This window comes from Maniola hyperantus, chromosome 24 (genome assembly GCF_902806685.2).
Source record: "Maniola hyperantus chromosome 24, iAphHyp1.2, whole genome shotgun sequence".
NCBI lineage: Eukaryota > Metazoa > Arthropoda > Insecta > Lepidoptera > Nymphalidae > Maniola > Maniola hyperantus.
In genome coordinates this window covers 1,947,371-1,959,417 of record NC_048559.1, presented here as the reverse complement: position 1 = coordinate 1,959,417, position 12,047 = coordinate 1,947,371, and the positions used below count along the sequence as shown (strand labels likewise).

Genomic DNA, 12,047 nt, shown 5'->3' with positions numbered 1-12,047 from the left:
CTGTAGTACGGAACCCTCATTGCGCGAGCCTGACTCGCACTTGGCCGGTTTTCTCTGGAAATACGGAACCCTTAAACCAATGCAATAATCTCACATAATCACCTATATCATTCCATTCCAAGATAGTTCTGTATGGCTAACCGATAGTACTTAGGTATGTATGCAAATGTAATACTTATGTACTAATAGTGCTAATATCTTCGAACAGGTAGTTCTAGTCTAGACTAGGTACAACAGTACAGGTAATAATTATGACCCTACGGGCAGTAGATATAATCACTACCCATATTATAAATGCGAAAGTGTGTTTGTTTGTTGGTTTGTCCTTCAACCAAATGCAGCCAGTATTCTTGGCACCATTTCACGTGGGCATGTTTTGTATAAGTAAATAGTGAGATAAGGCTAGCTTTAAATTTAATTGTAATACTAGCTTATGCTCGCGACTTCATCCGCGTGGACTACACAAATTACAAACCCCTATTTCACCCCCTTAGGGGTTGAATTTTCAAAAATCCTTTCTTAGCGGATACCTACGTCATAATAGCTATCTGCATGCCAAATTTCAGCTCGATCCGTCCAGTAGTTTGAGCTGTGCGTTGATAGATCAGTGGCCCTACCGCGGTTGTTTGACAGCTACAATGTCACGATCGCAATCATCTCTGATTGGTTAATGCTCGCTCACTATTGGCCACAATGCATTGTTGCAACAAGAATCGCACAAATTCAGCCAATCAGAACAATTGAGATTGTAATATACCTATACCTATCTAATATTTATCAAAACTTTAAAACGAGGCCCTGGTATCGACGCCTTATTGAAAACTAAAGCTGCGTGGGTTTCAAACGAGGCCCTGGTATCGACGCCTTATTGAAAACTAAAGCTGCGTGGGTTTCAAACGAGGCCCTGGTGTCGACGCCTTATTGAAAACTAAAGCTGCGTGGGTTTCAAACGAGGCCCTGGTATCGACGCCTTATTGAAAACTCGATATTTTTGTTGCAGGATGTCTTAGCTAGCAAGAAACCATGGAGAAGCCAACCATGCACATGCTGTCCGTCCAGGAAAAGGGCGGACAGACCAAACGGACCAACCAGTACATAGCTGCCGTTGCAGGTGTGTATGGAAACGTTTTTCTCACATCCATGTTATACCTGCGCAGTGGGGGATTTCTTCTTCTTCGCTCTGGGCTGGTTTCCGCACTTAAACGTTTCCGTCTGTTGTGCGTGCATCGCCCCTCCCCGCCGAAGTCTTCACTCCAGCCAACCAAGCTCGCTCCAGAAGCCGACTAGACCGCCCAGGTTGCCGAGGGCTTCGTAGAGTGAGGTCAGGGAACTCAAATGGCGTTCGCGTTGTTCTGCTACGCCCGTGCACTCTAGGAGCTCGTGCGTCGGCGTTTCATCGATCTCCATACAGACGCAGTGGGGGATTTATTTATCGATCTAATTTGGTCATTGGTGGTCTAAAGTGTGCGTCGATAGAGAGCACATATTATATTTAATGCCAGCCAGCTATCTTTTTTCTCTAAAGTCGGTCACCCATCCAGTTCAATCGATTGATATGCGTGGTCACATCTAGGTCAAAGGTCTTTGTCTGGTGGGAGGCATCGGCCGTGGCTAGTTACCACCCTACCGGCAAAACCGTGCCGCCAAGCGATTTAGTGTTCCAGTACGATGCCGTGTAGAAACCAAAGGGGTATGGGTTTAATAAAAACTGCCATACTCCTTCCAGGTTAGCCCGCTTCCATCATCACTTACTACCAGGTGAGATTGCAGTCAAGGGATAAATTGTATCTGAATAAATAAAAAAAGGTCTGATAGACGGACCGACAACAGACGATAATTTCGAAGACTTCACTTTGCTCAGTCAAATAATGGCGAGTGCGTTTGACATCTAGGTAAGTACCTAACTACCTAGTGCCTACAGTATTACAGTCATGTTTCCGACAAAACATATCGATCGCTTGGACGAGGATGTGTTATTTATAGCCAGCCACCATGCCAAATGCTTACGAGTTTATGTTCAGGCTATTTTCAGCATTTCATTCAGCGAAAATTACGAAACATTGAAGCAGTCAATAGGGATACACTCTCTGATTGGTTGAATTACTCGTACTCTTACACTATTTTCTAAAACCAGTTGCAGCAAGACTGCTATATTGATTCAGCCAATAGTAAAACTGAAAAGTGATAGGTAGCTAGTATTGCAATGATGGCAATGCGACGGTCATGAGATTCGTAATACAGATGTAATGAGTTGATTAATATAATAAATTACAGGTCGATAGAAAAGAGATTTATAATGTAGAATAGATTAGTTTCATCAACACCAAATTTCGATCATGACATTATCAAGTCATGGGCAATTCGGGTTTTCCCTTTAAATGTATTATTTTAATATGACAGTAAGATAAAACTCAATAAAAAACAGGAACAGGGGAGGGGGGGGGGGGGGGGGGGGAGTTTGAACTTCCAAACCCCAAAGAAGAGAAACTTTTGAGGTACCTATTGCTTTTTATGTAAAAAGTTTAAACGAACATCGACGTCAAACACACCTAAAATCGCGATTCACTCTTGACTTGAAGTTTGAAGTAAAGAGTGAATAGGTATCTTCTAGGCAAGCGCGTTCCAGCTTAGGCTGCATTTTCAGTCACTTGCCACCACACCTCTAGTCTATTAAAAAAAAAAAAAAACTACGTGAATTACTCGTATAAATATGAGCGTAATAGTCTTCTTAGCTGAGGCTAAAATTGTCAAACAATCATTATCGTTTCCAGCTGCGATCGGTGCAGTGGCAGCAGGCACCATCCTGGCGTGGTCCTCGCCGGCCTTACCCCAGATCCAGCCGCCAGAGAAGAAGAATGCTAACGCCACCGAAGAACCCCGGCCATACGACCCCTTCGAGGTTTACAACAACGCCACAAACGCGACCAATATCACGGCCGTGCTGTACAACCAGCTGGGGCAGCCTGCTGACTTCCTGCTAAGTACCCAGGAAAGTAAGTATCTACCCTTTATCATTTCTAGCTGCAATCGACGCGGTGGTAGCAGGGGTGGGGTTAAAATGAATCACACTCAATCTGTCATACTATGACTCGTTGGGAAGTGGGAACTCATTGAAATTTTTTTCCCATCGAGTCACAAGTTGCAACCTTTTTTTTCATCAAAATTCCCACCGAGTCACACTATTACACGATTGGATTTGACTCATTGGGAAGCCACCGTAGCAAGTGGTAGCAGGTACCATCCTCGCGTGGTCCTTGCCGGCCTTACCCCAGATCCAGCCGCCGGAGAAGAAGAATGGTAACGCCACCGAAGAACCCCTGCCATACGAGCCCTTCGAGGTTTACAACAACGCCACAAACGCGACCAATATCACGGCCGTGCTGTAGAATAGAATAGAATAGAATAGAAGTACATTTATTGGTTGATCCGACACATGATAAACACAAACACAAATATTTACAAAAAAAAAACATTCCTTAAAATCTAATAGGTACCTATTATCTAAAATGTGTCGTGCCAACGAAAAGGCCCGAACTCAGCTGAATGTTGTGGTTACACGATGTAACCACAACGCTGGTTTTCTGTTCGAGCCCAAACGAGGGAAGTCCTCGTTAGTAGCATCATTATTTATTTGTACTTAAAATAAAATAATAAAAATAGGTCAAAATTGTGTTCTTTATTTTTATGTTACTGCTATTATAGATTAATCTAGGGGTTAATTTAGGGGTGATGTTGTTGTTTGGACTGCCACAAACTAGCTTACCGACTTTACAACCAGCTGGGCCAGCCTGCTGACTTCCTGCTAAGTACCCAGGAAAGTAAGTACCTACCCTTTATCATTTCTAGCTGCAAACGGCGCGCTGGAAGCAGGGGTGGGTTCCCAACGAGTTACACTCAATCGTGTCACACTGTGACTTGTTGGGAACTCATTGAAAATTTTTCCTCATCGAGTCACACTGGTACTATTTGCAACCTTTTTATTCATTAGAATTCCCAAAGAGTCACACGATTGGGGGTGACCAATGGCGCATTGGCCAATATCCCTAATGACTAAACCATCACTATTCACTACCCATATTATAAATGCAAAAGTGTGTTTGTTTGTTGGTTTGTCGGTTTGTTGGCTTGTTCTCCAACGGATCGACGTGATGTTTTGCATGGGTATAGTTTTTCCAGCAAACCCCCTCATATTTCAGGGTCCTTAAGTGGTAAATTTACATGGGTATATGTTAAAGACCTGGAGAGTGACATAGGTTACTTTTTAGGGTTCCGTACCTCAAAAGGAAAAACGGAACCCTTATAGGATCACTTTGTTGTCTGTCTGTCTGTCTGTCTGTTAAGAAACCTACAGGGTACTTCCCGTTGACCTAGAGTCATGAAATTTGGTAGGTAAGTGGGTCTAGTGGGGGAAAAATCTGAAAACCGTGAATTTGTGGTTACATCACACCAAAAAAAATTAAATTGTGGTCATAAACTGAAATTAGTATTTTCCATTTTCGAAGTAAGATATAACTATATCAAGTGGGGTATCATATGAAAGGAATTCACCTGTACATTCTAAAACAGATTTTTATTTATTTTGATGCATCATAGTTTTTGAATAATCGTGCAAAATGTCGAAAAAATACGACTGTAGTACGGAACCCTCGTTGCGCGAGCCTGACTCGCACTTGGCCGGTTTTTATCTGGGAAAATCAAAGGTTTTTTAAAACCTAAATCCACGTTGTGGAAGCCGCGGGCATCAGCTAGTTCGATAAAGTATCATGACAGTATTTGCCTTATCAATTACTACTTTTTGCTATCACCCTTTTGTGTTGTTGCAACTTGTGTAGATAAGGCTTCCTGTGATTTTCACTCTTATCATTAAAAATATTAAATATCTGACATGTGGATAGTTATCACGATAATATTCAACAACTTTTTCGTAATGGGTATCGATGGGTAAGTACCTATCTCTGATTGATTCGACATGGGTAGGGCACTCAATTCTAAAAACCGGCCAAGTGCGAGTCAGGCTCGCGCAATGAGGGTTCCGTACTACAGTCGTATTTTTTCGACATTTTGCACGATAATTCAAAAACTATGATGCTTAAAAATAAATAAAAATCTGTTTTAGAATGTACAGGTGAAGACCTTTCATATGATACCCCACTTGATATAGTCACTCACTTCGAAAGCAGAAAATACTAATTATTAGTTCATGACCCCCAATTTAATTTTTTTTGTGTGATCTAACCCTAAATTCACGGTTTTTAGATTTTTCCCCAAATGTCAGATATAAGACCCACCTTCATGCCAAATTTCATAATTCTAGGTCAACGGGAAGTACCCTGTAGGTTTCTTGACAGACAGACGGACAGACAGACAGACAGACAGACAGACAGACAGACAACAAAGTGATCCTATAAGGGGTTTCCGATTTTCCTTTTGAGGTACGGAACCCTAAAAACCGATAGACGTTGGGGTCATAAAGCCTCCCAAGGGTCCCGTTGGCGGGTACGGAACCCTAAGAAACTATAACCCGGATAACCCATTACCATTAGGTACTTACCCACCTGTCAAAAAACTAAACTCAGCAAATCGCCAAGAAAATAGAAAATCAATCAGTACGATTGTTAGAGCAACTCCCACGCAAATAGTTCTAGCTTTCAGCTTAAGAGCATTAGCGCATAGCTATATGATATACTAGCAGTTGCCCGCGACTTCGTCCGCGTAAAATTTTTGGTGTCTCATGAGATCAGAAATTTTCCCGCTGCAAAAGGCCTCACTTACCTACTCACTCAGTCTCATCTTACAACCCCCTTAGGGGGGTAATTTCGTTAGATCCTTTCATATCTGATACCTTCCCCATAGAAAGAACCTACGTTTCAAATTTCAAGTTTAAAATAATAATATTTAAAACATTTCTATAAAAACTTTTCCCTCCTATTTTACCACCCTTAAGGGGGTAATTTCCCAAACTGACTTATACAGATTTTTATTATTTTAACGTATTAACCTAAATGGCGATTTTCACATCTCTAACTTCAAAAACATAGGACTTTCATATAACTTTCCACCCCCCATTTCACCGGGATGTTCTCAAAACCGTTTCTTAGCTGACACCTACGTCCTAGAAGGAACCTACCTTCTAAATTCCAAGTTTGTAGGCTTTATAGTTCCTGAGATTTCGTGATTAGTCAGCGAGTGAGTGGTATTTCGCTTTTATATATTTAGAGAAGAAGATACCACACTCTCCTTACTCTGTAGCATGTCTTGGCAATAGACACTTAATGTAGGCTTGCCAGGTTATCAAGTGTTTGTGGACAGTCCTAAAATTTTCTGTGATAGCCTAGTGGTTAAGACGTTGACCTCGTATTCGGGGGATCCAACGTTTGATTCCGGGCACGCACCATCTTGCTTAGTTAACTCGGAATTATGTGCTTTTTAAGCAAATAAATATTACCAACGTTTGATACATACCTACATTTAAATTGGTATACCTACTAAGTTCGTTATTAGTATTTAGTTATTGATATAGGTACAGCACGCGATAGGTCGAGATGGCAATCGGGGTATGAGGCAGGGGGACGCCCCGTCCGTCTGCACGTCACACACGCTATCCCGCACCGGTTTAGCGCGGTGGGTATGCGGGTGTGCGGGGCGTACCCACCAGGATTGCCATCTGGTGATTATTTCTTGGTGAGATTCAATGGACCGTCGCGCGCTGCCACCGTTATACCAACTTAAATAAATGGTTTTTGATGTTATTGAAAATAGAAAAAAGAGAGGCCTCAGGTGTATTCTACTCTGCGGTTATGACGGTTGGGACAACTAGGCACGTGGCACTTCTATAAATCTAAAATAGAAGACACACCCACAAACGTGCCTCCAAATTCCGCTACTTCAACTCGAAACACGTAATCGAAGGTCAACCACATCATTATTCAATATCACATGATATTTCGTATTTCTTTCTGTTCATATTCCACTTGAAATGCTAAAAATTATCATGAAATACTCATAAATTGTAATCACATGATTTTCTAGTTGAGATATTTTTTTGCGATACTTTAAAATAATTATTTTCTTTAGAGATGTGCCAAAAGTAATGATATACCCATCTACTCATGCATCAAGGTGAAGGCCAAAGCACAGACGATACTTTTAGCATCGGCAATCGGCGATTTACTCGCTTTTAAGAAGCTAATTCTTTTTTGCTCAAAGAAAAATATAACAAAAACGGCAGAACTCCAGATAGGCAAAGCTTATAGATTCGTTAAAAAAATCGTATGCGTAAATGCGGTAAATAGAAGCTTAATAATAACACTTTAGAAAATATAAAATATAAATTAAATTATAACATCTCCATGATCAACCCAAGGGTTCATATAGTGAGTGAGGTGGGTCTCCTCTCACAATGAGAAGGGTTTGGCCAAGTCAATCACACTAGTCAAATGTGGACTGGCAGACTTTTGAAAACATTATGGACAACTTTCAGGCATGTAAGTTTTCTCACGACGTTTTTCTTCACCTGTAATGCAAGTGATATTAAAATTGCTTGGAACGCATATATAACTCCGAAAAGCTAGAAGTGCGTGCATGGTATCGAAACCCCGACCTCACGAATAGTTGACGTAATAGCTGACGTTTTAACCAGTAATCTATTACCGCTTTCACCGCCTAAGCTTTATTATAAATTTACATTTGTCTTCTATTTTCCCCAGGTTCTCTTGTATCATCAATCCTGGCGATCGGTGCAGCGATCAGCGCCCTCCCAGTGGGGGTGATTGCGGACAAGGTTGGGAGACGACCGACTATTTTGATGCTGTCAGTACCGTTTATGCTCAACTGGTTGATCACAATCTTTGCAAACGGAGCTGGGATGCTCATCGCTGCCAGGTTCTTCGCGGGATTGAGTACTGGTACGTGTTCTTCTTCTTCTTTGTCCTAGGCTCAAGCCTGTTTGCGTCCACTGCAGGAGGAAGCGCGCCATTACACACGATCCTTCAGTTTGCACATCCTCTCACGTCCCACTTCCTTGTCAAGGTTGAGGCCGTCAGTCTAGTGGGTTGCAAGTCGTCCCACACTGGGCTTGATTATATCAATGCGGTATTAGACTATGTCAAAAATAAATTATTTCTCAGTGATTATTAAATAGAGGGTCTTCTAAAATACTTAAAATCCACATCCTTTGTTAGTTTTAAGTGTAGTAGTAATAACCATTTTAAGTTATCGATTAAACTAAAAAGCACGTCAAATTATTGTGACGTCACATGCCGGTATTTCATAGAAGCTCGCACACTGAGTGCGTGTTTACTGATTTGAGTAGTTGTCAAATAACAGATTATTGTTGAATTTGTAAGATAATGATAATTACATAAACTTAAAACTAAAGCTACGATTTTTTTTCAAGCATTTTATCAAGTGCACTCTTTGAAATTCCAGGTGGCATATGCGTAGCAGCCCCAATGTACATTGGCGAAATAGCGGAGACCTCAATCCGAGGGTCTCTGGGAGCCTTTTTCCAGCTGTTCCTGACCGTGGGCATCCTCTTCACCTTCGTGGTTGGAGCTTGGACGCATTGGAGGACACTGTCCATCGTATCTGCTATCTTCCCTGTCCTACTGGTTGCCGTGTTTTGGTAAGACCATATTTACTTAATGTCAATTCTTAAACGAAGGTTCTTTTTTAAGGCTTGCTGAGGTTACTGACTGTGGGCATCATTTTTACTTTTGTGATTGGTTATCTGATCTGAGCACTAAGTTACTTAGATCTCAATCGAGGGTCGCTGAGGTCTTCTTTCCGCTGTTTCTAGCCATGGACACCCTCTTTGCCTTCGTTGTTGTAACTTAGAAGATGTTGTAACTCCTCGTCACCTTTGTTTTGATGAGAAAAGTTATAAATGTAGCAATATGTATTCAACACATAATATATCTTTTAAAATTGTGATATGAATGTAATTGCAGGTGGATGCCAGAAACCCCACAATACCTGCTGGCTAAGAACAAGCGCCGTGACGCTGAGAAAGCGCTACGATGGCTCCGCGGCCCTGATGCAGACCTCAGTGGCGAATTGGAAGACATGCAGAAAGATGTGAGTTTTTTGCTATTATATAGCACCACACAAAAACTATAAAATTCTCAAATACTCTTAGAAATAGAAAGCATGTGAAACAGAGAGATAAAAATATCAACATGACATAATATGCTCCACTTGATCTAGTAACCAAACAATTTCAACACTCCCTCCCCCCTCCCCTATTTAAACAGCTGTGATGGACGGATAAACAAACTGAGTCACTCTATTGCGTTATTTTTTACCATTTTGGTATCAAACCGTAAAAAAGGGAGCTCTTCAGAACTAGCAATAATTTAAACTTTTATTTATTTTTTCAGGTGGACAATTCATCCCGTCAACAAGGTGGCATAGTCAGGATGCTGACCCACCGAGCGCCCCTCATGGCTCTCATCTGTTCCCTTGGCCTCATGTTCTTCCAGCAGTTCAGTGGCATCAACGCCGTCATCTTCTACACGGTCGACATCTTCAAATCCGCAGGCTCCAACATTGAACCTGCCATCGCGACTATCATTGTAGGAGTCGTCCAAACTCTAGCCACATACGCTTCCTCCCTGCTAATAGAAAAAGCAGGCAGACGAATTCTTCTACTCCAGAGTTGTATCATTATGGGCATCTGTTTGATCGTACTCGGTACATACTTCAAGCTTAAGGAAAGTGGTTCAAACGTTACCGCAGTTGGTTGGCTTCCTTTACTTTGTTTAGTCCTTTTCATTATTTCCTTCTCAATGGGTTTCGGTCCAATACCTTGGATGATGATGTCTGAATTGTTTGCTGCTGAATTCCGTGGCACCGCATCAGGGATCACGGTTGTTACCAACTGGTGTTTAGTATTTATTGTCACTTTATGCTTCCCAATAATGAAGGTGTCAATCGGTATTTACAGTTGCTTCTGGTTCTTCAGTGGATTCATGATTGCTTGTGTTTTCTTCGTCTTCTTCTTAATACCTGAAACTAAGGGCAAGACTTTGTCACAGATTCAAACAATACTCGGCGGCAAGTAGTAAGGCTTGCTTTTGTACAAATTTTTGAATACTCAGTGTATATTTTAAAGCATATCATGATGTATACTTTTGTTTTGGGAACGCTTAAATAGATCATAAGTAAGTCAAAACATTTGTGGTCTTCCAGTAAGGACTTGTGTCATTGATGTGTGTAACCAGTTTAAAGTTATCGATTGCTTTACAAAAGTTGTGTTCATTGTTTTTTGTATAATCAGCGTCAGATATAATATAACCAAAATATTTAGGTATTTTACAACCAAAGATTAAAATATACCAAATACAGATTAAATAAAAAAATTATAGCATAAGTCCAAAAATAAACCTAATAATAATAGTGTTTTGGCTGAATTCATATTTAGTAGATTAATGGTACAATATTGAAACGTTTTTTTATCAATATTTGTTTGATTTTTGACATAATGTCATCCATACAAAAAAAAAATCAAAACTGTGCGCGTGTGATTTGAAATTTTCAGTATTCAACCGATAAATGCTATTTTTTTTAACAAAAATTCATTTACCAACTCATAAATACTAATTTTATATTATGGACAGATCTTTGTATGGACACTTGAGTGAGAAAAGAAAGCACTCTTATGTAAGTGAAAAAGTATTTATAATAAGTAAGTACTACTTGTAATATTTATCTGACGCTGACTGTACAAAATAAACTGCTTTTAAATTAAATGACTTCTTATTTTTATGGATGAAATATTGATAGTTATTAAGACAATATTAGGTTTTTGAGATTTTGTACTTGTTGGTTTTATTTATTTTGTGATTAACTAAGAACATAATATTAGATATTAAAATAAATATTTTAGCTTTAGGTAAGTAGGTAGGTACTTATTTTATTATTGTAAGAGAGGAAAAATGTGCCAAAAATCAAATACGTAACTATAATAATTTAAAAGTTGTGCAATAAATACTTAGGTGTTTAACTTATATAAAATAGCCAAACTAGGCTAGTTTATGTTTTAAGCTCGATTAGTTAAGTATTGATTTTACTTAACAATAGGTAAATTTAAGGGCGATTCTTAAATATATTTTGGAATTTAAAGTCCTAATAATTGTTAATAGAACACATACGTACACATACATCCTATGTTGTTGGCGTATGCCCGACTATTTTTAAACCCATCCGGTTGATCTTCCGCTAGAAAATCGAATCGCAACGTATTGTTGTTGAGTGAGTTCATCACTATAGATAAGCAGTTCTTAAAACTTCGACCCTTATTGGAGATGTTACTTTGAAACTAGTCGGACGTACACCAACAAAGAAGAAAAAATGTCATTTTTTATATAGGTACTTAGTTCATTTAAAATAAATTTAAATCACATCGATCCAATGAAATCACTATATTTTTAATACTTTACCTTAACTTATCACCTAAGTAACGTTTGTGGAGCTCGAGCTTTAGAACAATAATATTAAATAGTTTAGTAATTCAAGTAATATTAAAATGTCATAAATAAATATTTTTTAATAAATTAAGACTGTAATTCAATCAAAATCAGTCCATAGGGACTGATTTTCATTGAATTACATTCCTTAATAGTAAGGAAACCATGGTCACTCTAGTTCTTTTTGCATCTCTTTCGAAACTCAGAAATAGAACGAGACGCAAATAGTTGTCGCCATTTTGAACAGTTTAGTGGCGCGAGTTTGTAAAATAAGAATAATTTGAATGTTGAGATTCGAAATTCAAATAATTGAAACATATTAATTAATTTTCAGATAAATTATTTCTATTATTGGTTTTATAATGTCGATAATTATTATTTTATCATTAACTAGAAGTTAAAAATGTGAATATATATATATATGAATGTATTCACTGTGCGCTTTAAGATACAATTTTGTAACCCACTTTTTAATAGCCTGTAAGTTCCATGTAAGTGGAAATTTCTTTATGGAACAATAAATGTCTTAAACCAGAATACAATAAAAGTTAATGTTTATAGAAAAGTTTCGTTTCTTTTCAA

The 12,047-nt window shown here is 39.1% G+C and overlaps 1 protein-coding gene across 1 annotated transcript in view; it reads left to right on the top strand.

Annotated features, from left to right (window-relative positions):
- The window catches only part of LOC117993722 (facilitated trehalose transporter Tret1-like), a 31,527-nt gene extending 20,080 nt beyond the window's left edge, over window positions 1-11,447 (top strand). Inside the window, exons 2-7 of the mRNA XM_034981533.2 lie at window positions 1,001-1,111; window positions 2,772-2,993; window positions 7,707-7,904; window positions 8,428-8,623; window positions 8,949-9,075; window positions 9,378-11,447. Coding sequence (XP_034837424.1) covers window positions 1,024-1,111; window positions 2,772-2,993; window positions 7,707-7,904; window positions 8,428-8,623; window positions 8,949-9,075; window positions 9,378-10,061 — 1,515 coding nt within the window. The 5' untranslated portion in view covers window positions 1,001-1,023 and the 3' untranslated portion in view covers window positions 10,062-11,447. The remainder of the gene's footprint in view (window positions 1-1,000; window positions 1,112-2,771; window positions 2,994-7,706; window positions 7,905-8,427; window positions 8,624-8,948; window positions 9,076-9,377) is intronic.
- Window positions 11,448-12,047: the final 600 nt, after the last annotated feature.